This window comes from Mixophyes fleayi, chromosome 6, assembly GCF_038048845.1.
Source record: "Mixophyes fleayi isolate aMixFle1 chromosome 6, aMixFle1.hap1, whole genome shotgun sequence".
Classification (NCBI taxonomy): Eukaryota; Metazoa; Chordata; class Amphibia; order Anura; family Limnodynastidae; genus Mixophyes; species Mixophyes fleayi.
This window is the reverse complement of record NC_134407.1, coordinates 50,786,568-50,813,247: the sequence shown is the minus strand read 5'-3', so window position 1 is coordinate 50,813,247 and position 26,680 is coordinate 50,786,568. Positions and strand designations below refer to the sequence as shown.

Sequence of the window (26,680 nt, the reverse complement as noted above, 5' to 3'; positions counted from 1 at the left end):
GGTGATGGGAGAACAATGCGTCAGACAAGTGACTGCTTCAGGTGATGTGAAATAACACGTGTGTACATTATTGCATATGGACTGAAATAACACATATTACATGCCAGCAACACACGTCTACATGAGATAAAGAACTCTAAACAAAACAGCGCTGGACTAATTCTCCGTTGTGAGCAATTAATTGTCGGATAGACTGGGTCTATTGATAGAACAACAGAAATGCTCATTTTAATTTGAAATACTTAATTTTTGCTTGATGATGACCAATTTAAATGTAATGCAAAACACACGTATGTGCATTGTTGCATACATTAATTAGGCTACATATTTTCCAGACAGCCTTTCTTTATGTATCATTTTTTTTTCTAAATATGTGCTTACGATTGTACACAGTAGATCTGTAGAACTTTCCAGGCTATAACTGCATCCATAGTAAGTTACAATGTAACATATGCAACGAGGGAGTTTGGGGGTATTTGTCAACTTACATATAAAGATATTCTTTATTTTAGGCTAGTTATGAAACGTGTTAAAATATTATACAGGATAAATGTAAATACACCTATCATCAATATACTTTTGTAAGCTACTTATTTCTATCTGCTTCCGTTAAAACGAAGTAATGTTCTGTATTCTATAAAAAAATTACTGAATAAAAAGATTTTACATTTTTAACTTTGCTTCTTTTTTAAGTTTGTTTTGGCTAATCATTTTTCTGATTTAATTTTAAATAAAGAGGACAAAATAGTATCTGCAACTCTTATGAATTATCAAGATATCTGTCTTTAAAGGGGGAGGTATGTCCTATAATTGCACTGTGCATATCCAATTTAGTTAATGATGTCCAATTTCCTCTGGTACCAAGGTGTGCTATGCCTACACTAATTGGGTAAGTGGAAAAGTGACTTGAATATATAATATTTAAATTGTTTTTCAAACTTGCTTTGACTGAACTTTGCTATTGTCCTTAATGGAATAAATATATACTTTTGATTATATCCTTCTAAATGACCTATCATTTTGATTTTCCTGTTCCAGTATGTTGGCTTGTACATTGTAAAAAAAAAAAATAATCAGACACAAACTATATATTTATATTACGTAGATAGGTTGTATGTTAGCAGACAGAGGCAGCTAAAATACTAGTCAGCGCAGACAGATCCATTTTTTGATATTAGTTTTATATATTTATATTAATTTGCAATAATAAACTAGATTGCAATTGTCAATTATATTTAAGTCTACAAATGAGAGTGTATTCTCATGCTGATTTTCTTAAAATAATTGTATACACCGCACAGTGATCAATTGTATCACTTAATTGGGCCCAGGATAATTTAATTAGGAAATAGGTAGAAAGAACAGGAGCATCGTATTGTGTGACATTCTGAACCACCTTGTAATAAGTATAGTTGGAGCTACACTATTAATTTACAGGAACATATTATTTGCAAGAGATAAGATTGCCACACACAACACAAGCAGGTCAGTAGGTCCAATCACTTCTGCCCAGATGTGTAAACAATTTGGGGGTACAATCTGGTGGGCACTTGACCACCAGGTCATTTCCAGTCTATCTAAATAAGCGTTTTTTTAAATCTGGTCCTCAGGACCCTTAACAGTGCATGTTTTCCATATCTCCTTGCTTTAGCAAAGGTGTATTCATTACTGACTGACATATTGTAACAGATCCACGGGTGGTATAATTATTTCCCTTGTCACCTGGAAAACCTGCACTGTTAGGGGCTTTGAGAAACACTAGTCTACTGTAGATATTTTTGTCTGATAATAAGGGACTGGACGTGGTGCAATGTATAGCCAATTTAGTAAAAATAAAAAATACCAATAGGTCAATCAAATCAATACACATGAGGCCACCTAGAAAAACAGGTGTGAGGCTATAGTTGTGGAATCTGAGCATTTAAACCCAGGTAATAATATAACTGATTGAATCACTATATACCTGTGTGTTTAGTCAAATACACTTCCACAGTAACCTATTAAATATTGTTGAAATAAAGCAGTAGGTAGACGATGGTAGGTGGCCATTGATATTACAACCAGGTTCCCAATTTAAAATTAACGTAGCGTTGAATTAAGCACATCTCTGTTTGAAAAATAACATTAGTCATGCAAGAAAATTGTGCATGACCATCAGGTTACTGCAAGGTACAAGAAAGACAGTAAAGTTATTGTTTTTCACCTTTGTACCTTGTAAAAATCAATAAAAAATTTAATTAAAAAAAGTAAAAGACAGTAAGCCTTTGCTAATGCACATATAACTAAAACCATACAAGGTGCTATCTCACCCCCCAGCATGTGAATTTGTATGAGGTGTTTTGCTGAGAGACACACAGGTAATTTTATCGCAGATATTTCACCAGATGATTTGTTTCAAAATAGTGTGTGGTCTGTGTTTTAAGTACTTGAGGAATATTTGGCAAACTTGTGGACATGTCTACACAATTTGCTGCTACTGCAGTTCCACTTAGGTATCTAGAAACAGAAGCACAGCTCCATATCGGTGTAATTAATTCCCATGACAGATTCTTCCTAGCTGTATAATTCAGACAGTCCCGACACTTGTGACAAGAGTGACTCAGTTCCTCAGCTGTGCTAGGATTAGGTCAACCATTGTCTCCAGCTGTTGTAGAATTACAAGTACCACTAGGCTTGCTAACAAGGTGCTGGAACCTAGAGTTCAACAGCAGCTAGATAGAATAAAAGGGGTTTACCTCTACTGTGGGAGATTTGTGCTCAGACTACAATAACATTCTGCAGTTTATCCACTATCTTTTGCTGCTAAGCCAGTTCATTTAAAGTTTGTTTTTAGGACCAAACCAGGTATTCGAAAAAGAGGGATTCTAGGCACTGAATGGAGCAAAATGTAATCCTCCTCAAATCACTTCATGAATACAGAAGAAAAATACAATAGGTGAATTATACTGAAACATTGAATGTTTATATGCAAATAAGTGGCAAATAAATATATCCTATCCACTAATTTGTGTTTACCAATACTTACACCAACTAGAACAGCTTTCTTAATATACAAACCATAGTGACATGTACTATATATAGCAAGTGGACGCTATGATATACCGAAGCAATATCTATAGATAATGACTATATGGGAAGCAGGGATTTGTATCTTCTACCTGTATTCCTGTGGGTTTTCCAAACACATACCTGCAGATTAAGTGATTTCTGCCTTACCTAGCCCTGGTATGTTAGTGCATTTGTGTGCCTGCGATAAGGAATTAGACTGTAAGCTCCACTGAAACAGGGACTGATGTAAATGAATAAGCATTCTCTGATTGTAAAGCTCTGTTATATGCTGTGGCTATAAAAATAAAGAAATAGTATGTGAGGTTGATGTCCTTTTTATCTTCTTTCAGGATAAAGATGGCTCTGTTGCCACTGCTATGTAAATAGTGGTTTAATAACAAATCTTTCCATACAATATACAAGTGACCCGGCAGATCTCAACAGGTACTGATGTTGCAGTTGGTTCTCTTAAAGTTGCAATCCCACATAGATTTTTGTACCTTTGTAACAGGAAGCTGAAAGCCATTTTTCACGGAAGTTCTCTTGTAACTCCATTGTCCATTTCCAAAATCAATCTGTGAGGCATTGGTTTCTGCTTCTTCCCTGGTCTCTGAGTGAGAACCTGTCAGTCACAGCCCTCCTCAGTGATCATGTGATAGGTGGGGGGTGGGTAGCATCTGCTCACGACATCATATGTCATGTGACTGTGGCTGACATGGTAATCACAGGATAGTGAGAAACCACCAACTGTTTATAGCAGCTTGAATAACAACTCAAAGGAAAAATTAACAAAGATTGTTTAATCAAAGTGAATTATGTTAAAGATTGCACTTTTAAGTTACATTGAAATACAGAATTTGAAAGCAAAAAACAATCTCCAGGTCCATCGAGTCTGCCCTTATTTGTGTTCAATGGCGGATCCAGGGACCTGCCCGAACGGACCTGCACACAGTGTGCAGCCGCAGGCATGCTTAGCTGTCAAAAAGGGGGGCGGGGACGAAATTGCCCCCCTAAATCGCCCCCTGTAAAACAGAACTCTAGATCCGCCCCTGTTTGTGTTAGGGAGTGTTTTATTTTCTATTGAAGTTTTAATAATGTCAGTATGTTTGCTCATGCATTCTTGAATTATTTTACTGTGCTGTACCGAGGCCTGAACTGTTAGGAGTATAGTCTATGGAGCTATCACTCTTTCTGTAACTAAGTTCTTCCTTATGTCACCTTTATGATTCATCTTGTTCTAGAAATCCTCAGATTTTTTAAAAGCACTTCCTTCTTGAACTCTATTAGTACCTTTAATAGATTTTAATATTTCTATCATATCATCTCTGTCCCATCTCTCTAGTCTGTACATGTTCATTACTTTTAAGTTTATCTTGATACTGTTTGTTATGTAACCCATTTACCATTTTAGTGGCTCTGGTTTGATCCTATTTTATTAATGTCTTTTTGGAAATGAGGTCCTCCAGCATTGTACAGAGTACTCAAGGTGCGGTCTTATGTGATCTATACAGTAGCAAGATAACATCCTTCTTCCTGCTACTAATAACGATTCCTATACAATCAAATAACACATCTTCTAACTGGCTTCTCCTGCTGTTTGACTACACTGCTTGCTCATCTTACCTTACCATCTAAAACTATAACTCATTACTTTCTTTTTGTTGTTCACATTGCATCACCACTTATCCTGTATTATGTTTATGGATTTTTGTGTACAACATACATTATTTTACACTTTAATGTATTAAATGTATGCTTTTTATCCTCCTCTGATTGGATCAGACTATATTTCTTACAGGCAGTTTTCTTATAACTGCTACTGTCACTGCTGTGCACATCAGTGTAACACCAAATCCATATTTTACAATATGTCCACATTCCAAATCCTTTAAATAAAGACTCTCTCAAAAATGTACGCAAATCCAAACCTTAATTGTGTATAAAACAATCATTCTCAAAAAGCCTAATAGATAATATATTTTCTGTAATTTCTGCTCATGGAGGCCATAGGTGTGCTTTGCCTACGCACTGAAATCACAGTAAGATAAGGATTCTGATTCAATTGGTCAAATCGTAATGATTCTTGTCAAAGGCTCTTAATATTCAGTAGCCAAATTAGTCCTAGTTCTGATGCAGCCTTCTGAATATTCTACTATATCACAGGATGGTTCAAGCCCTGCCCACTACAAAGTCAGTTACACACAGAAGAAGAAAACATACACAATAGGCCATCACACCCCAGTAAGTTCTTCCTTAAACATCACGTTATATCACATAACATATCCTCAATTAAACAGCTGCAAAGACAGAAACAAGGTAAAATAAAAAAAATGAAAAGTATGTTAAAAAAGAAACTAAATGATCACAAAATGAATCTAAAAATATGCAGTTTGTTGCCACTTTATTCCATAATATATCTATATTTCCTCTTAATATATAGGCAAGCTACCAAGATTTTAAATACTGGGAGATGGCAGTTAACTTAAAGCATCTACAGTGTCAGTCTCACTACATAACAATGAACCTGGTAAATACAAATGATACATACACATTTTAATATTAATAGAACATCTATTGATCTTTTATACTGCCTAAGAATATAAATAATTAAAGAGGGTAAATACACAGCATTATCATGATCAAACAGATCACACGGTCAGTGACACAGCTACACAAATCTGTGTATATTACCAGGGCGCCCAACTTATATAAATGACAGATGTGTCTTAACCCCTTCACTATCTGGATGGAGAGTGGTGCCTAGAGGGACCGCATACCATTAAAAAGTTTAAATATTTTACTTTCCACATATTATGCAGAGACGAAAAAAACTAAAATGATAGGTTATATAGAAAAAAAAAAAGAACAGAAAAAGGAAAAAAAATGGTTTGTAAACTTTCCGGTGTCATTTTCTTCACAGTTTTAGTGTTACTGTAGCCAGTTCCATTCACAGCTCCTCGCTCTCCACCACATCGCGGGATTGAGACATAAAGCTCAATGGCATTTCTGCAGAAGGGAAAGGGGTGAGAATATCCAGGCTTGGAACAGAGAATGTTGAGTAGCGAGAAGGAGCAGGTCGAATCTTTTTAATTGGCTGAGGAATTTGCTGGTGCCATTGAGCTATAAAAAGATATGAAAGTATTAGTGTATGAACATGATATACAATTAATTGTCAACATACTGAATAAATGTGAATTTACAGTAATGGCCATTCTTCATTTGGACATCTATTTAGAGACATAGGCTCGCCTGGGGGGTTCCTGGTGCCTGGAAGCCCTCTCCTGCCTGGGGTCTAAGTCTAGTGGCTTATGTTCATATTCTGCTTTGAGTCTAGCGTGATATACTTGTAATGCCTTTACTTCATGTAATGGGGAATGTTTACTGCAAGTTCAGATATAGAGTGTATTGTTTGCCATGCAACCGGGTGCTGTGGCCTTCCTTGACCTGTTTTTAGGGAGTTCTGAGTGTATGGTTGCTATAACCCTGGAGTTGCAGCCATGCCCCCTGTGAAGTCATGCTTGAATCCGGGTGTCCAGGAGCAGTGGAGATGGTGGGTGGCAGGGTCAAATACACAGAGGCAATTTAGAAGAGATAATGTTTATGGCTTACTTGTCTTGATAAAAAGTGATCTAATGCATTGATTATGTTTTCTATTAACTAATAAACCCAGAGCTACTCTTATAAAGTTCTGTGAGTGCCTCCTAGATACCCTATATACACTAAGCGGCCAGTTTACTAGGTGCTCGGTAATGCAAATATCTAATCAGCCAATCATGTGGCAGCAACTTAATGCATAAACACATGCAGACATGGTCAAAAGTTTCAGTTGTTGTTCAGACCAAACCCCAGAATGGGGAAGAAATGTGATCTTGGCAACTTTGCCTGTGGAATGATTGTTGGTGCCAAATGGGGTGGTTTGAGGATCTCAGACGCTGTTAATCTCTTGGGATTTCTGCACACAACAGATTCTAAAGTTTATGGAGAATGGTGCACAAAACAAGAAACATCCAGTGAATGGCAGTTCTGAGGGCAAAAACACCTTCTAAAGAAGAGAGGCCAGAGGACAATAGCCAGACTTGTTCAAACTGACAGGAAGGTGGTTCAAATAACCATGTATTACAACAGTGTTGAGCTGTAATTAATTAACTGATCAACATTTGAATTAGTTAGAGTCTTAACATTTTGCCTATACATTTATTTTCACTTTATGCTTTTCCACTTAACCCTGACAAAGGGCGCGTGGTGGCTGGAAACATGTAATATGTGAGTGGAAATACAAAGTCATGTTCATTCACAGTAAAATGCCTCTTCTGTTCATTATATTTGTAGTGATCCATTATACCTTGGTTGGAAGTGCGCAAGAGTGGAATGGGCCATTATCAACCTGCATGTCATATATGCTTTAATAATTTCCCATATTTCCCCATGTTTAATAAATATATATATATATATATATATATATATATATATATATATATATATATAAACATGTTTTTCATTTTCCAAGTTGTGGGTTTCATCTGTGAGGTCTTTATCAAAACCTACCATATATATCAAGTCTAGCTGTGCAGGAGACGATTCCTGCTTCGTTCTTTGCTGATAATGTATACCAACCGGCATCCTCTTTCCTGGCCGGCTGGATGAGGAGACACACGTATCCAGTGGTATCCTGATGCATGCTGCAAAAGGTTAACAAAAACAACAATATTTCTGTCACAAACTCTCAGTAAAAAGGTACTAAAATGATAAAACACAAAAGTGGGATGTTTACAAAGTGTGCAAAAAGAGGTAATTTAATGCTGTTACTTAAAGTACAATTACCTGTGCACCTGTTTTTAATAAATGTTCTCTAATTATGTATTTGCCATTCTTGACTGGACTACAAACAAATGGAAACCGTAGCTATAAAAATAAATAAACTGTATGCACAGGTCTTCCAAACCAAGCCCCAAGTCCCACTGGAGCTCCTCATTCTATTTAAGAAATAAACAAATAAATAAACAAATATTTATTAATAGCCAGGTTGTTACCGGGCACAATTACCTCCCTCGACACTACAACCAGCCATCAGCCAAATACTGCAGGTGGAAGTGAACAGTGCCATAGTGAAAAGCATTTATGCTTCGAAGCACTGTGATCATGAGTTCAATTTGGACAAGGGCCCTATCTGTGTGGAGTTTTATATGTTCTCTACGTGTTTGTGTGGGTCTCCTCCAGTGCTATGGTTTTCTCCCTCCAAAAACATACTAGTAGGTTAATTGGCTGCTCCGTAAAAAGGACCTATTGTGTGTTTGCGATAGGAAATTTAGACTGTAAGCTCTATGGGGCAGGAACTGATGTCAATGATTAAATATTTTCTGCATAATATGGTGGTGCTATATAAATAGCAAAACAATAAAAGTAATCTGCTGACCACCGATCTATGTAGTCACTGCATGAGGAAGAGCACAGTGACACACAGATCAACCAACATGTGACTGGAAGTTTGCTTGGGCTATAAAATTCACCCCATACTGCTTTTTGGTACTCAAATGAAGTAAAACAGTTATAATAACTTATCCTCACTTATCCTGTTAATTTAGAAACATAAGAAGTCTAAAAAAAAGCATTTTGAACTAAAAGTTTGGGGTTGAAAAAAGTCAGCTGCCATGGGAAACTTACATAGGGGAGCCCTACCTATGACCAACATCATAGTTAGTACAGCACCCCATGATCAGCAGGGCAGTTAATATACAAGGTTGTTCCACACCCAGGTGCGCCCTCTCCTCCCCTTGTTGCCCCTATATCCCACGCCCTGCTCATGATGGGGCAAAATTAAATTAAATTTACATTTTTAGTGAAAATAATATCAGAAAGAGAGCTGTGAGAGGGAGGGCTGGGTACAGGTTCAAAGGGATGTGACCTGGCCTAAATAACTGTCCTTCTGCCACCCAACAGTACAGCACCTCATGATCAGCAACACAATTGGCACAACATATGATCCACAGCCCAGCATCTCAAGCTAAATAGCATAGTTAGCACAGCCCTTCATAATCAGCAGCACAGCATGGTTAGCGCAGCAACTCATGACTAGCAACACAGTTAGTACAGCACCTTATCCTCTGCTTGTGGGCTGGAATGGTTTCATTGTCTTTTTTCCAGTAGAAGACTGGGGGAGGCATCCCGACAACTCGACTCTCCAACCTGACTGGGTGACCCTCTGGCACCCCACAGTTCTGCAGCTTCTCCAAAAATATGGGCTGTTTCTTCACTTCCTTTGCTGAAAAAGTTAGAAAAAGACATGTTAACATCAGCTGGAATAGTTGGTAGTCTAACATACCATATTTGTGTAATCTATTTCTGAATGCTTGTTGCATCTCTGTGAACTAAATTTAGAGTTTGGTTAGAACTATATAGAGTTTCCAAATATTGTAAATCAGTTTTGCTGGACTACATATATGGGTCGTCTCCTAAAACGTCACTATAGAGGTAGGGCTAAATTCGTTTTACATTTTTCATCAATGGAACTTAATTGAAATAAACAATAAGACATCCCACAAACCAACAGCTCCTGTAAAAATCATTATGTTCTCTTCCGAGCAACTCAAATGCTGTAATAGGTGCAATATAAGAATTACAGCATTTCATAAAAACACACACAAGTTACATCACACTAGGCAAAATAAAATTGCACTTCAGGGATATGCAACTAAAACATGCTCATTTTGGTCTAAGGAGTAACTACTTATTGACAATTATGCCACATTTATGATTAATTTGCCAAATTTTTAGTTTGTTATGATAACGTAGCTCTGTAGAGTCTAACAGATGTTTTTAACTTAAAATACAATATCTTTAGCCCGCAAGTTGCTTGTCTCCTACACTTTTATACTTGAGATAGAGAACTTCACTGGTACCAGGACGGGTATGCAAAGTAAACAGGACCCTAATATGTCAATGCTAGTTAGTATATGGCTTATCTTCAAAAGATGTAGTAGTATATTTCCTATAATTTGTATCTATGTGTGGTTAACTATAATGGACTGTGAAAAGCACCTTTCTGTAATTTCTCCTATGACTTTACAATACATGCTGGACAGATGTGATAACATCATTACAATCTAAAAAGGACCAATTCATACTTCAATCCAGATGCACAGAAAAAAGTAGTCACGTATTGGGAGATCCATGTCCTTTATCAGTCTGTATTTATTACTATCACATATATGCGACAAAAGAAATAACATTTTTCAGAATTTTGACTGCAAAGTATACAGTGGCCTTGAATTGACTATGTGTATGGTTATTATTTAAACATATTTTCGACCAACCTCCATTGATATCTGTTTAATCTTGCCTTGATAACACTTGTTTAGTGTAAGAAACTGCTGGATGCCCTACTCATAGTTACTTCCAGGTTACTTCCTCATTATTGATGTAACACAGTTGTACAGCAGCTGTTCATTTACATTTCATGCAACTCCAGTGCTCTAAAATTCTCTTTTTACTAATTGCATTAACTGGATCCTCTACCACAGGTCGGATTCGAGCTAAGTTAATGAAGTATTCATACTAAGGCTAGGCACACACTAGAGAGTTTCCAGCAGATTATCGGGCCAATTAGGCAATAAACGACTGAATGTCCCGATATCACATTAGTGTGTACCCTGGAACGATGAACAAGTATTGTTCCAAAGCATATGAAATCATTGATCGAGATTTTCAAACTGAACTGAAAATCTTGTTCAGCAATGGAACAAGGTTGTTCCAATAATGCAGTGTGTATACACTCACGATCAGGATCTCCATAGAGTTTACAGTTATGGGGGTAAATGTATGAAGGTCCGATTTTGCAAATCCAGCGATTTTCTCAGGAGAGTTGAAACTCGCAGATGTATGAAGCTGAGATTTCATGTAAAATCCCCAGAGTTGTGCTTCTGTCAAAATCACTATTACCAAAATCGATAGAGATCAAACTCCCGACTGTTTGTGACTCTAGCTATACAAGTCTCAAATGTATGAAGCTGCGATTAAGCAAACTCAGGAGAGTTTGCTTTCAAACATGCCAGATACAACACGCTGCTTGCTATCACATCACTGTTACATTGTTCTGCAATAGAGCTGGAGCTCCATCAGCTGTAAAAAGTGTTAAAAATAGATCAAAGTTAAAATAAAAAAAAAGCATGGGGTCCTCCCTCTATTCAGTATTAACCTTAGTGCTGCCAGACTATTGCTGGTTCTGTGGAAATCGGGGAAAAATTTTGCGCGGGCCCCCCCCGATTTTCACGGAACCAGCACTAGGCAAACCAGCCAGAGTTGGTGGCACTATAGCAGGGGGACACGCGGCAGGGGTCTCCCTGCCATAATGACAACCAACCCCAGGCTGTTCAGCGCTGGGCTTGTATAACTACAAGCACCAGCATACTCATGGCAGCCAGGCCATGTTGGCACTTGGTGAACCACAAGTGCCAACATGCCCTTACACCCAGGGCTGGCTGGGACCTGTAGTTCCACAAAGCAAAATGTTAAATAAACCACTACACCCTTGTTAAAACCACTAACTTTTAATTAAAAAAAAACCCATACTAAAGACAGTAAACACCCTCAATGATACCATATATGTTACTTAAAAATAATAAATACCCTATACTTACCACTGATGTTTTCATCTGTCATCAGCAGATTTTAATCCAAAAATGGCTGTACACCAAGTCCCCAATAATTTTGTATCCAAAGTCCGGCTTGATAAAGTCCAAAATAAATTTGTAATTTCCAAAGTCCGGCTTGAAATGTCCAAAAAGTATTTGTAGATCCAAAGTCCCTGCTTGAAATGTCTTCTGTTCTTCTTGGGCACAAAGCCCCCCTTGTTGATTGCAGTCTTCAGCCAGGAGGGCACCCTTATTGATTCAAGTCTTTTTTGCTTCAGCCAGGAGGGTCCCATATTTGTAACATCTATGATTCTTCTTGCTTGATTGTAGAAAAAAAATAAATAAATAGCTGGACCGCCGCAAACAGCTTCTACTATGTATGAAACAACCATTCGTAAGACCAGGCACCTAAAGCTAGCATCCTGGGATACAAAACGGTGCAACCGGCAAAATCTGGACAGACAACCACATAATAGCCCAGTACAACAGTTTGGCTGAAGAAGCAAGGAAGCACCAACTTGCCCAGGGTAAAAGAGAATTCAATCCATCGGTCTAGCCCCTCAAAGATAACCAAACAAAGAGAGAATGCTACCCAACAACAATAGAGGGCTTATAAGCCCGCCACCCATGCTTGTACACACCATTCCTATAAAAAAAGGTATTTGGTCTGACAAACCAAAGCTGTCGATCCACAAAGCATCCAAATGCCCAGACCACAAACAGTCTCCGTTTTATGATGTTCTTTGCACCTTCTAAGACAAAATGTCGGTAGAACATTCTTCAGGTTCAAGGGGAAACTGAGAGATCCCTTTTGGCACACAAAGGTGAACAAGCCCAGAGACAAAATCACAAAGTGTGAAAACTGTGACCTTCACACCACGGAATACAAGCATTACATATATGGTAGCATGTAGGAAAGGAATGGCTAACAACACCTAAACCACTGTCTGCAAAAGCTGGTAGGAAGAAACCCCTTGCCCAAAGGATTTCGGTTTCAGTAGTCCGCAGCCCAAGCAGACAATAAACAGAGTGCCACCACAAAGGGCCCTGTACCAGAAGAATTGGTCATCCCTTGGATGTCAGAGTACTACCTGCAGCCACCGGCGGGGACAGGTAGACCCAGCGAAACCTTTAAATGGATCGCCATGCATCCTTGTATATCGCCATTGGGTCTGTGAACTTTGCACAGCTTTGAGGAAAGAAGAGTACAGACACGAAGCCACAATATATATTAATAGCATACTACATCGCTGAATCAGCTAATCCCCCACCACTATGTGAAGGCATTACACTCCCTGAAATTTTTACAAAAATGCCTTCTATCTGTCTCTAGTACTCCAGCCCTGGGATGAATGTGGCCGATGTCACTTAAAGCAGGCATAGAGCCCAGGACATCAGACGCACCGCCTCCTCATAGCCATGTCACTGCAAGTAAGATTGGCACTGATCAACCCTCACACAAGCGACTAACGTGAGGCTGTGGACAAATTAAGGATCTGTCTGTCCAGCTGAAGGGTGGAAATGGACCATATCCTGAAAAACTCTCGCTGAAGCAATTCGGAATGAAAATGTGCTAAATGTACCCCCTCGAACACAGATACTCTAGTTCAAAGCAACGTCCTGCACCGGAGAAGAGACACTTCCTGTCTGACCAGTAAAGACAGCTCAGTTCAGACCGGAAAGTACTTAAGCTTCCGTTAGGAACAATCATAGGACACATTGTGTCAAAATGTATTCAGCACACCCCAGGGCTGGGATCAAGTAAGACCGGGTAAGATTGAGAATCCAGTCATGGCTCACCAGATTTAGGATTCGGATGACTACCAAAACCAAGGCTGTCACTGTGTAGCATTGCTGACAGGCATGAAGAGAGCTCTAGTCCCCTGTAGCAACAGTAAAGATCTGCTCCATTTCTTAACCAAAGAGTGATATTTGAAATGGTTATAACATCAGAGTTCATTTAGAATCTGAATCCGCTGCCCAGGAATGTAACCCCAATTAACGCCTGGCCGCTATTATGAGTGCAGAAAACCAGGGAGTGACAGAAACCGCATCCATAGATGCCTGAGTTATAATGTCCTAAAAGTGTTTAGCCAATAGTAACATAAACTCTAGGCCTAAACTCATGGTGACCAATGGCCAATGGTGCCGGCACTATCTGAAGATCCATGAATACCCCACCCAGGGACTTTGTGAGACTGAACAAGATGCCTGCTGCTGCATGTGCAGAGAAAATTACACTCTGTACATGTACTGACCTGACGCGAGGCTGCTCCCGGATATAGTGGTGGTTCTAGAGATGGCAATAGGATGATCCACCTTGGGAGAAGTCCGCCATTAATAGACTCTTCCGTTGGCAAGGGGGAAAAAAAATAAAAGAAATTTACCCAGCAATTGGAACTTTGTGTCAGATTGAGGAGACATTGGAACACAGTACATCTGTTTCTTCAGTCTTGTAAAAAAGATGGAAGTTAGAAAAATCTGTAAGTTTAGATGCCATCAAGCCTAAAGCCTTCTGAACCTCCAGGACTTAGCCATCCACACTGTGTATACTAAAGACATCCACTACACTATAAGTGTCCTTCCCCACAGACTTGTGAACTATCTCCCCATTTGCCTCTGAAGAGATGTCAGTGTTAGAAACAAAGGTTCACGAATATGGCACTAGCCTGTTTTCCTCTAGGGGGAGCTAAGCCTTAGCTGACGACTCAACCCTGCAGAGGAAGCTCAGTAGTGGTCAGCACTAGCTGTGAAGCAGGTATATATGTTGAATTTTGAGATGGAATTGAGAAGAAAATATAGGAAAAAGTTAACCTAGCCATGATTTTCACGTAGTTAGTGTAACCCTACAAATACTGCATAGTGTTAAATGTATTCTGTGACTATTTATAGGGATGCCTAAAATGTGTACTTTATTACAGAATACACTTACTGAGTGTTATGGTGGAACTTCAGAAATGGCGGTATGGAAAGAAAATGTAAGTGAATTAAATTTGATAGCTTTACAATCAAAACAGTAGGAGGAGTAGCAATATGGCATTCCACTGTATATCAGCCCACTTTGACCACTGTGTATATATAAATGGTGTGTGTTTATTTTTACTTTACACTTTATTGCACATTTTATTTATTTTTGTATGTGGAGACTATTATTTAATTTACTTTTAATAGCATCAGCATGTTTTTCCATAAAAAACATTACTTTACCATACTATACCCAACATCTCTCCATTTGTGGAAACCACCGTGATGATGTCAACAAAGTATCCAGGAGATGTAGAAGGGGAAGTGGGCCATATCGCTTTCCATGCACAGCATTCTGTACCAAACACTGTGTAGGAATGATTTAATGACTGTAGATCCATTTGCTATGGTTCCCAGCCATAACACAGGACTGTCAGAATTCATCTTTAACCCCTTGTTGCATAAGGACATAAATCTATGTCCTAATGTGTAGTGCTTTAATGCATTGAGCAGTACAGTTACATCATGTTCATTTTCAAATCAATAAGATGTAACTGCACTGCGCGGTGCGCAAAGGTACCTCACTGTAAGACGTACTGATACGCCCCGTTGTTCTAAGGGGATCAAGGTAAATTCTGAGTTAGTCATTCATTGCATCTCTCATCTTCATTATCAAAGTATAAAGCTAATCATCTACACCATCATATTTATACTTACCCATAACACTGAGCTCTAGGCTGAATGAATTTTGTCCCGTCTTATTCATAGCAATGCAAGTGTAGGTCCCAGCGTCTGCTTGAGAGAGGGGATCGATAAGAAGCGAGTGAATTCCATTCTCCCTGACCAGCATTTTGTGGGTGAGATCTGGGTTAACAGGTTTTCCATTGAGAAGCCACATGATGTCTGGTGTTGGCAGACCGCTCACCTGTTAGAACAAGACATTATAGAATATGTGACATACAGAAATGAAATTTAACTTGACTGGCCAACATATATCTTGTGCTCCTTCGTAATACTTCACACTATGGGGTATAATTAATAAGTATCATTTTTGGCGACGATTTTAAATTGCCACACATCACTGGTGGTTCAGTGCTCCAAACCGCCACATTTACTATAGGTCGGTTTGAGACTGGTAAATTAAATTACTGGTGATGTGTGGTGGATTCAAAACAGCTAACCTGTTGCAGGTTTGGTCAAAATCACCATAATAACCGCCAGAGAAAAGAGATTTTTTTTTTAATACCTGCTTCTGATTAGCTTGATCGCTCAAACTGCATGTAGTGTGAGCTACCTTGTCATTCATAACATAAGAGGAGGCACCATTGACTTATGAATTATGGTGGCAATCATTAGTTATAGATTAAGGGACGAAATTAATTTATAATTAACTTATGGAATCAAATTGTATTATAGTATGGGGGCACTATGTAGTGCCACATCCGTATATCATAAATAATTATAGCCCCCATTAGCAATCAAATTTTATTGCCCAGTTAATATCATTATATATTCATATTTCCACATAACATAATACAATAATATTGCCCCCTTAATATAATGAAAAATAAATTGTGCCCCCATAAATTAATTATATATTAATTTTGCTCCTTAATCACTAATCAATTATTATCCCCATAACTTATATGTCAATGATGCCTCCATCATGCAGTTTGAGTAATCTCACCTCTCACAAGTACCTCATTTGTTTTGGCTGTTTTGCTGGCAGTTTGTCAAACAGCAACTTAGTAAATCTGGCTGTTTGTATTTTTGATCATGTTAGAAATCAGGATGGCGATTTGTAAAGTGGTGGTTTGTTAAACTGTGGTTTTCAGCTTTTTAACTGGCGTTTTGTTCCTCAGTAAACCCAACGGTTTTAAAACTGGCAAAAAACGCTGAGAACTAGCCCACTAGTAAATCTACACCAAAATATTACATATATATTGTTTAACTTGCTTGACCCAACATTGTGCCCTAATTACTGTAACAGAAATAAAGTGTCACACCATCAACTTATTTTCTGCTATAAGAACAAAGAATCCCCTCCATCATTTATTTTGTGACATACATACTGTCATTTTCACAGACTGCATTCTATAAAACACATGTCAAACATTAGAATCAATAAAGTTTCTCAAGGAGAGATGGAAAGCCTTGGCAGTCCACCGTTATACAGCTGTAGCCTAAATTGAGGTTTCTTTAACCATTACAATCTCCAATCTTTAATACTCTCCTCCAGACCTTCAGGTAGCCTTATAATCCACCCTGAAGACAAGAGATGAGAGTATAATTTTGTCCACATGACTTACTTACAGGTCATAGTATAATTATGACAATCTATAAGCGGCACCATATGTTTTCTTTTCGATACAGAATGCAATAAACCAGTGTGAGCTAATCAGAATGGGGTTACGGTCTTCTGTGGTAGACGACTGCATTTCAGACAAGTCAGCCAAGTATATCCCACCAGCCATTATTTTTGGTTCGACCAGCCACAGATAGTTTTATTCAACACATTCAAAACATAAATAAAAGGCCTTGCCTGTGAGGAACTAACTAAACACAGGAACACCCTCTCTCAAGTGGAGGACCTTGTGTCCCACACACACGAAATATACAGGACTTATTGGTCCTCCTCCCCAGGTCCGAGACACAGAGGAAACTGCCTAGCAGCTTTTGTCAGCACCTCGCAGCTGCAACTCCTGATTACTCTGTTGTGAGACTGGGAGATCAGACCCAGACCTGGGCCTTATGTATGGAGCCCAACCTTCTCTCTCCATACATAACCCCAGGGATCTTTACCAGTTTATCCTGAAGCTGAATACACTCTTTAGGAAGCTCCTTCCTATACAAGACAATTACTGTGGGGTTTTAGAGCATACAAAACAAAAAGCTTGGGACATATACCTCTGCCATTCACCACTTGCCCAGTGCATCTGTCACACCAGTTATAAACAAATATTCCCAATAATCCTGTTTATGGATTGCAGTAGATGTATGAAATAACTGGATGAAGATCCTCTTTAGAGTATTCCATTTGCGAGCAATAACTTTCCGTTACTATAAAATGATCCTCTGACCTGATTAGTGATTTTCTAGAATTCTGTTGACCTAGTAAAATAAAGACTTGTACTATACAATATTATTTCATCTGTTTTTGTTTATCATACCTTACAGTCGAGTCTGCACAAGCGCCCTTCATGTGCCACCATATCTCCAGGAGCCTGAAGAAAGTACGGCCGGAAGAATCTTTCCTGTACCGATTCACTCTCTATCTCCGGCAGACGTGGCCTCACTCTGACAAATACAGATAGATGAATTTATCATTATGGAAATATGTTTTATACGTGCACTAGTTTCATGCTGTATCAAGAGAAGAGTTAGGACTAAGAAAGTTATCATTATCAGGCCTTCCAATGATTGGCCAGGGATTACTACACAATAAGATAGTAAAGTGAGGTGAACACTCTGGCCTCATTTATGATGAGCACAATATACCTTGATGTTGCACTCACGCACCGAGAAGGTCTGCCCAGCACATAAGAAAGTGCACGGAGATGCAGGAAAATGTGAGGAGGCGCCCTCTGCGTCACGTCGTAATTCCAATCTCCAGCCACTTTAGAACCACTCTTTCATTTAATGAAACTTTTTAGTTTTTCTCCTGCTTACTGCCAAGTATAGTCACATACTTTAATAACGAGAGTGAGGGGACATCAAGACTGCCTTTATTACATATTGCACTTTTCTGTGTTTGAAGCTGTTTACATTGGGTAAAGTGGGTCTAGAAATGCGTATCTTTGCTAAGCGCAACCTAAAGGTACACAATGTGTCTAAAAGTATAGGATGAGACCCAATCTCCTCAAGTTCAGAGCTGGTGCAAAAATCAAGACCTTCTAAGGAGTGGAAATGACTGTGCACAAGAAGGAATGTTCCCCTAAAAATCAATCCTCTCCACTCTTTTATCTCATTTCCATAGTCTCGCTCTGCAAAATGACATTTCGTCTTTTCCACTGCTCTGCAAAACTAGGCGCAACAATGCAGCAACTCCGCACTTAGTAAGTAACGCCCTCACTGGATGAGTGATAGACAGGAGACTGGCTTATATTAGTACATCCTCCACTGGGCCACCATGTTTGATACGAGGAAAACAAGGGAAAAGTGCTTTCTGATATAAAAATTAAATAACCAAATAAGTTCATATTTTAGATCACTGTGTATATATAGTGCAAGTGTATTAAATATATTATAATGAAACAGTGTGAAAGATTGCATTCCTTATCTTAGCGCTCTGACATCACTAGTTATAAACGTGACCATGTTAGGACATAGTTCATCCATGCCAGAGAGTAACACAACAAAGGTCTCACATTTGTTCACACACTGAGTTTCAACAATACATATAACTTCTCTCCTTCATTCTACCTTTCCTTCACCAAATGTGCCTGAGCCAGACATTACATTGGACCCAATAGACCCAGAATCAGTTCCTCCCGTGTTCCTCCCCCTTGCAACTACTTGTCACTCAATCCATTTAGCAGACACAGCTGTGGATCAGGCTGACGGCTTTTCTCATTAAAAATAAATGAATACATAATTAAACTATAAGGAGCATATCTTAATATAATTGAATACAATGGCAAATAGAATACTAAAATGTTTCAGATTCTTTGTAAATAAACCCACTACTCAAGTATTATAAGACTACACCTTTGTGCACCCTGACCTACATAAATATATGTGACCTGTAGTCTTGTGCTCTTATATAATTACAGATCTCTTCATGGACCTCTAATATCCTTATATTGCACAATACATTATCCCATTGGATTAACCCATTAGAATAATAAACATGATTATTGTCAGGGACACCAAACAATGAGAGTACCTATGAGAGAGGACAGTTGGAATAGATCGGGGACGCAGCGGAGCTGTTTGCAAAAGTAGGTGTCCAGAGCAGCTGATTTTTCCCTGTAAGATAGACCAGTGATAGAAAATTGTAAACTGTACATAAATCACACACACATGGTTAACTCCACCCAAAACTAAAACTAAAATAAAACACTAAAGCATACTTACCTTACATGCACCATTCACTGTATCTACCAGGGTCCAAGATGGCTGCAGCAGTAAGCATAAAGTGGTGTGTGATGTTACAGCCACTGGGGACCCTGGTAGACCCAGCCAATGGCTCCTGCAAGGTAATTTATGTTTATTTTTTTATTATTACTACTTCATCTCCTTGCAAAGCTATTTATAACTTATTTAACTATTAACATTTACATCATACTTTGTCCTTTGCCATTTATTTTGCCATGGTTCAGTTCAGAGCCGACCAATAGTAAAAAGTCAGAACAAGTTTAAAAAGAAAAGTGTATACGGTTTTATTTTTGTCCATTTGTCAATCCTTAAACTGCTAGGCTCTGGTCCACCTGTATTAGACAACATACTGTTAAAGACCATGGGCTAGATTTACTAAGCTGCGGGTTTGAAAAAGTGGGGATGTTGCCTATAGCAACCAATCAGATTCTAGCTATCATTTTGTAGAAGGAACTAAATAAATGAAAGCTAGAATCTGATTGGTTGCTATAGGCAACATCCCCACTTTTTCAAACCTGCTGCTTAGTAAATCTAGCCCCATTTCACAGTATATGACAGGCTAAAGACTTGGAGAAGCACCCATGTCCTCCAGATGCTAGTTTATATGGGCTGCACAATATAGGCATTTTTGTGATGTGCCCTTACTCATTACGGGCCTGATTCATTAAGGAGAGCAAGGCAAAAAAAGGAGTAAATTTTCTCCTGGACAATCCATGTAACAATGCAAGGGGTGCAAATTAGTTTATTATTTTGCACATAAGATAAATACTGGCTGTTTTTGTATTTGTAGCACACAAATACTTGACAGCTTTATTTTGACACTGAAATATAAAGTTGATCTAGGACATGCCCTATCCCGACATCACGTTTTAATTTACTCCCCCTCCAATGCAACATAGTTTTGCCAAAGTGCAAAGTTACTCCTTTTTTGCTTTACTTTCCTTAATGAATCAAGCCTTCATGTTTGAAAAATTCTATTTACAGTGCTGCATAGATCTCATGTATACTGTATAAAATCATCACCAGTTTGATATTATTTTTTTTGAAAAATTAAATAATTTTTCATTTTATTGTTCCCTACTACAGTGATATGTCATATTTATCCCACTCAAGGAAGGGAATAAGCCTAATACAACTTCTAAACTAAAATAAGGTTATCTATGTACACAAAAAACCTGATCCAGCCACTGTAAGTAACAACAGCACCACCTTTTGGCCATATTTTATAACATATCTGAATATTTGCCATGGGAACTATTTTTAATGCATTAAGACATCATTTTTCCCTTTGAATATCTTCACAGAAAAGTGCAAATAAGCAAATAGAAATACTCACTTATTTTGCAATGATGTTTCATCAAACATCCCAAAAAAACTATTGATAAGCGTAGAGAATGTTGAACTGAACCATTTGTCTTTTGATGGCAAACATCTCTATGTACTTAGATAATCATGCAAAAGTTGCTTCCTGAATGCTGCCGGATTTGTGTGACCCCACCCCAAGTAGTAACTGATCAATACATAAACTGTCCTATATGCAGATATGCGCACTACGCTAAACTTTATTTTACTCCATTACCTGTTTCAAGCTTTTTTAAATATATGAACAGATCAGAACTTTTTGTAGTCATACATTTTTGTTGTTAGTATAGTAATACAACTCACTTTAAAGCATACCATTATGGCAACCCCAGTTTAGCAGGATTTGAACATATACTACTCAGTATAAAATAGCCATGTTTGGATAGATGGCTCTTAGATAGTATTTTTAAAATATATGAAAAATGGAGTTAAAATGTAATTAAAATGACTATTTTGTACACAAGGTCTTATCAGATAATTCAGTATGCTGAGAATATTCTCTAATTTTACAGTAACATTTAAGAAAAAATCCATAGTTCGATTAATGTTGGTATATAAATACATTTTGACAGTTTGCTGCATGTTCTTTTGATACTAAAACTATACATTTTTTGTATTTTGAAACAGTTTTGATATTTAGGACAATACATGTTGTTTATAGACACATCTCTATATCTTATAAAACACACAATTTTTTAAATAGTTCAGATGGACATTAACATAAACATATTAATAATTTAGCACTTTGAAAGTATGTTTAAAGCCATTAGTCTTTGGGCATACTGTACAATATTTAACTCGAGAGAAGGGGAACACATGGAACTGCTCAGAGAAAGTATTGAATTGTTACCTGAGGATTTGCAGCCATAATTGTATAGTTTCCATCGTCATCATTAGTGGCGGCTTCTATATTTAATGCACATGTACCGTCTGCTTCTCTCTTCATTTTGCAATGTTCATTTTTCTTTGAAATCTGTTTACCATCTTTAAACCAATACACCTAAAACATTTAACATAGCACAGCTGTAATCAGTCACCAGTTGTTCATCACCCAGTCGGTAGCAGTTTGTAGTGTATAGTTATGTATTCTAGACTCAAAGCTTCACTGGTTAATATCTAAACCTAATATGATCTATTACATAAGGATTAAGAGGCCAATTTAAGAAAGGAATAAAAACTTTTTGCTGGATTTAGGACTTTTCCCTCTTTGCCAAAGCTCCCAGGTTGGTGAAGACTATCGCCCGGTATCAGGGTTCCATACAAAGAATGGGGGGGTGGGGGGTAAGCCTGTTTAACAAGAACGGCAGAGGTACAAGTACCGTCGTTGTCCTCCAATCGCTCCAAACCCCTTACTATCACCAACTCAGGATGGCGATAGCAACAGGTTCAGGTATATTAAAATAATTATATATTTTTTCTTTTCTTTTTTTTTAGTGAAAGTGGAAGTGGAAGCTCAAGCCGCATTTCCACTGCTAGGCTCTGCTGTGATTATAAGTAATTGCCTATTTTTATTTAATTAAAAATAAAGAAAGGTTTTGTTTTTTTAAATTGTTTTATTGGTTTTATGGAAATGTACATTAGGATGCGTAGGAACATTGCTCTAATTAACAGTAGCATATACAGTTCATATGACCATCCTTAACAGGCCCATGTTGCCTATATACAGTGGAGGCAAACATTCTGTCTGCTGACACAATATCATAAGAAGCTAAATGTTAATTTAATATGAAGTGCCTCAGTGATGTCAGGTAGGCCGTATTGTCACCAATGTTGATTACAATGTGCCTCAGTGATATGGCCTATTTCCAGTAAATTAGTAGGCTGCCTGTGTGTTCAGCCTACAAAATATCTGCCTCTGCGGGTGACAGGAGCGCTATACTTCACACAATGCAGACAGGTTAACATACCTTAGGTATGGGTATTCCCACAACTTTACACGTGAATGTAACTGATGTTCCTTCTACAACACGGAAATGTTTTAGTCTCCTGTCAAATATTGGTGCAATGCACTTTCCTGTAGGAATCTCGTCATGCTGCACTTCATCATCTGACTCGTCCACCGGGGTGCGCTCCAAGCGGAACTCTATCTCATTCATCAGTCTCTGCTCAAAGCTAGATATCTTATATTCCTGCAAACAGGGAAAACTCAATCAATATGATTCACTTTTTTTTTTAACACACTGCATCATATCTGAGCTTCAAGCTCAGATAATATGGATATCTGGTGCAGGTTTCTGAGCTAATGATACAGACAAGTGCATCTTTCCTCTGGATGCATCTATACACCAGATTTAAAGTTGCTTGTATCTTCATATATGTGTAACTCACAATGCAGCTGTAGAAGCATAAGTGTATGTTACATTTAACTATAAATCAGGCCCATAATGTATATTTATGCTTCTTTAATTGTGCATTGAGTTGCCCCTCAAACATATATAAAGCTTAATGACAATACAGTTAAATTTCATTGCATACCTGCTGCCATTGGATTTGTGAGGGCGATTCATCTCTAAATGAGAGCTTCCTTTCTAACTCGCGAACAACTTGATCCTTATTCTCTTGTATCAGATCTTGTTGACTAAACCTCACCAACTTTGATGTTTTCTTTGGTGTTCCTTGAAAAGACCTAGAAATAAATATGAGGTGGTTTAATTTTCAAAATGTACTATAAATGTACCCAAATGTTCTGTTATTACGTATAAGAACAGTGAAGTGTCTGTGGATCAGAACTTTGTCTAGAGAGGGGATTATGCATTTAATGAAGGGTGAAGCATTACATGTATTCCCTCTAGTGGAACTGGCTTAATTATTAGACATAATCAACAGCAGGTAATCAACTGTATACATATTTATATACAAAGGCTTAGACGTCAGGGCCTGCAAACTGAAGTGCATACATTAGGTCTTATTTATAAAGCACCCAATGACCGTGTCACAGCTGAAAAATCACTTTAAAGGTGTAATTCACCCCGATTTGCACGAATGCACCTAGCTTTCCATCAAGGTCAGCAGAGGAGCAGCCATTTATATCAGAGGAGTTAGGCGGAGTTAGGGCTTTCCTTACTAAACCAGTGGGCTTAATCTTGCAATACCATGCAATAGCGAGACTCGTTCATGAAGAGTAATTAATGAAATGAGAGAAATGGTGTGGAGGATGCAATTTTAGGGGCATGACTTGCTATGAGGAATAGTCACAGCCATTCCACGAAGTAAACAAAGTTTCAAACACACAAACCATCCAGATGTAAAAAAGACAGTCCCATTGTTCCTCACTCTCGTGATTCATATAAGCTATAAATGAGGCTAAACCAAGCAGTAGGAGAAAAAGTGAAATGTGTAATTTAATTAAAGTGGTGATTTTAAAGTAGTAGGAGGTTGGACTTTTGATTTGACATTTACACTTTTGCAGAGTGCACCTCCATGCACACCTAGGCGTACTTCTAATTTGCGGAGGTATCTGACAAGAGTGCAGACTAGACATTACTCCTGATATGCCCCAGGCTAGCTGGAATCATCGGGGCCAGCCCTGGTTTAAAGCGAGTCCCGACAGTTACTATAGCAGACAGGCAGCAAATCTGATTGCTGTTAGCTGCATGTCAGTGCGGCCAAGGTTGTTAGTCTGGTCGTGCAAGACAAGCATTATCTCACAAGACTGGTCGAAGAACCGAATGCACCCGCACTGACAAACAGCTAACAGCAATTGGATTTGCTGCCAGGCTACCTGTCCCCAAAGAAGATTTCTGCAGGGCTGGAGCTTGGAGAGGACGAGAGAGGAGCAGGGCCTGAAAATTGCTGCTAGAGAGGAAGTTAAGTGACATGTGCTGGTGAAATGGCAGGGTAGGGGTGAAAAAATGGTTGGGTAGCCGTCATGTATTGGCCGCTGGGGGTTGATGATAACGGCTGAGGTGGGTTATATTATAGTGCGACCAGCCCAGTCTGACATAGCCTGGTACTGGTTGCTGCTTTTCCTGGGACAATACATGTTCGTTGTCACCCAGCGTTAGAGGTAACTAGTCCAGGATATTTCAGTATTGTTTATTAATTAATTTAGGTTGGGGGGAGGGGGAAGTGATGTTTTATTTTTGTAACTATTTTGTAACTATTCCTTTCCTTTTACCATACTTCTCACAGACTGTATTCCTACTGCATTCTCTATTCTCCCCACTGCACTCTCTATTACCCCTACTGCATTTTCTGTTCAAACCACTGCACTCTCTGTTCTCCCCACTGCACTCTCTGTTCTCCCTACGGCACTCTCTATTATTCTCACTGCACTCTCTGTTCTCCCCACTGCACTCTGTTCTCCCCACTGCACTCTCTGTTCTCCCCACTGCGCTCACTGTTCAACCGACTGCACTCACTGTTCTCCCCACTGCACTCTCTGTTCAACCGACTGCACACTCTGTTCAACCGACTGCACTCTCTGTTCTCCTGACTGTACTCTCTGTCCTCCATACTGCACACTCTGTTCACCATACTGCACACTCTGTTCTCCCCACTGCACACTCTGTTCTCCCCACTGCACTCTGTGTTCTTCCCACTGCACTCTGTGTTCTTCCTACTGCACTGTCTGTTCTCCCTACTGTACTCTCTGTTCGACCGATTGCACTCTCTGTTCAACCGACTGCACTCTCTGTTCAACCGACTGCACTGTCTGTTCTCCACACTGCACTCTCTATTCAACCGACTGCACTCTCTGTTTACCTGACTGCACTCTCTGTTCTCCTGACTGTACTCTCTGTTGTCCCTAATGCACACTCTGTTCTCCCTACTGCACACTCTGTTCTCCCCACTGCACTCTGTTCTCCCCACTGCACTTTGTGTTCCCACCACTCCACTCTCTGTTTTCCCCACTGCACTCTCTGTTCCCTCGACTGCACTCTCTGTTACCTTGACTGCACTCTCTGTTCTCTCTATTGCACTCTCTGATCCCCCAACTGCACTCTATGTTCTCCCTACTGCACTCTCTGTTCTCCCTACTGCACTCTCTGTTCTCCCTCAAGTTCCCGATTGTCACTGTCTGCTCTCCCTGTCCTTCAGCCCCTCAGCTGGCTTGGCAACTCTCTGTGGTAAGTCATCACATAGGTGCCACCAAAGTGTACAGACCAATGGGATCTGTGCAATGTGTATTGCAATTGGATTTCAGTTTTGTGCTTGGTATTGAGATATGTGCAATGTGTCTGACAATGAGATATGTCTAACAGAACTTGTGCAGTACATCTGGCAATGGGGGTTTCAGTTGTGGCTGACAATGAGACCTGGCAATATAGTTCACAATGCGCTTTTAGCGATGACGTTGTAAAATGATGGCTATGAAAACTGCCTGTGCACATACAGTATATTGGAACAAATACACTTAATGCACATACATGTCATTGCAAGCCTGCGCATACAAACACAATAGGAAACAATTTCACACAATCTCACAGAGAAACACACAATTCCTTTTGCTAATAGCTGAGATATTATTGCTATATTTATTGTGATACTTTTTTTTAAAACAATGATGCTTAGATTCAGATTAATGTCACATTTTAGCACAAGTTAAATTTCAATAAATTAAAACAACTGCAAAACTCTAG

General features: G+C 38.8%; 1 protein-coding gene across 1 annotated transcript in view; it reads right to left on the bottom strand.

Moving 5' to 3' along the window:
* Positions 1-3,829: 3,829 nt before the first annotated feature.
* Positions 3,830-26,680, bottom strand: part of MYPN (myopalladin) — a 78,928-nt gene continuing 56,077 nt past the window's right edge. The window contains exons 12-20 of the mRNA XM_075216446.1: positions 23,574-23,724; positions 23,006-23,227; positions 21,949-22,098; positions 19,525-19,607; positions 17,810-17,936; positions 15,357-15,564; positions 9,142-9,307; positions 7,594-7,727; positions 3,830-6,168 (exon numbers count right to left, since the gene is read on the bottom strand). Of these exons, the coding sequence (XP_075072547.1) occupies positions 5,996-6,168; positions 7,594-7,727; positions 9,142-9,307; positions 15,357-15,564; positions 17,810-17,936; positions 19,525-19,607; positions 21,949-22,098; positions 23,006-23,227; positions 23,574-23,724 (1,414 nt within the window). The 3' untranslated portion in view covers positions 3,830-5,995. The remainder of the gene's footprint in view (positions 6,169-7,593; positions 7,728-9,141; positions 9,308-15,356; positions 15,565-17,809; positions 17,937-19,524; positions 19,608-21,948; positions 22,099-23,005; positions 23,228-23,573; positions 23,725-26,680) is intronic.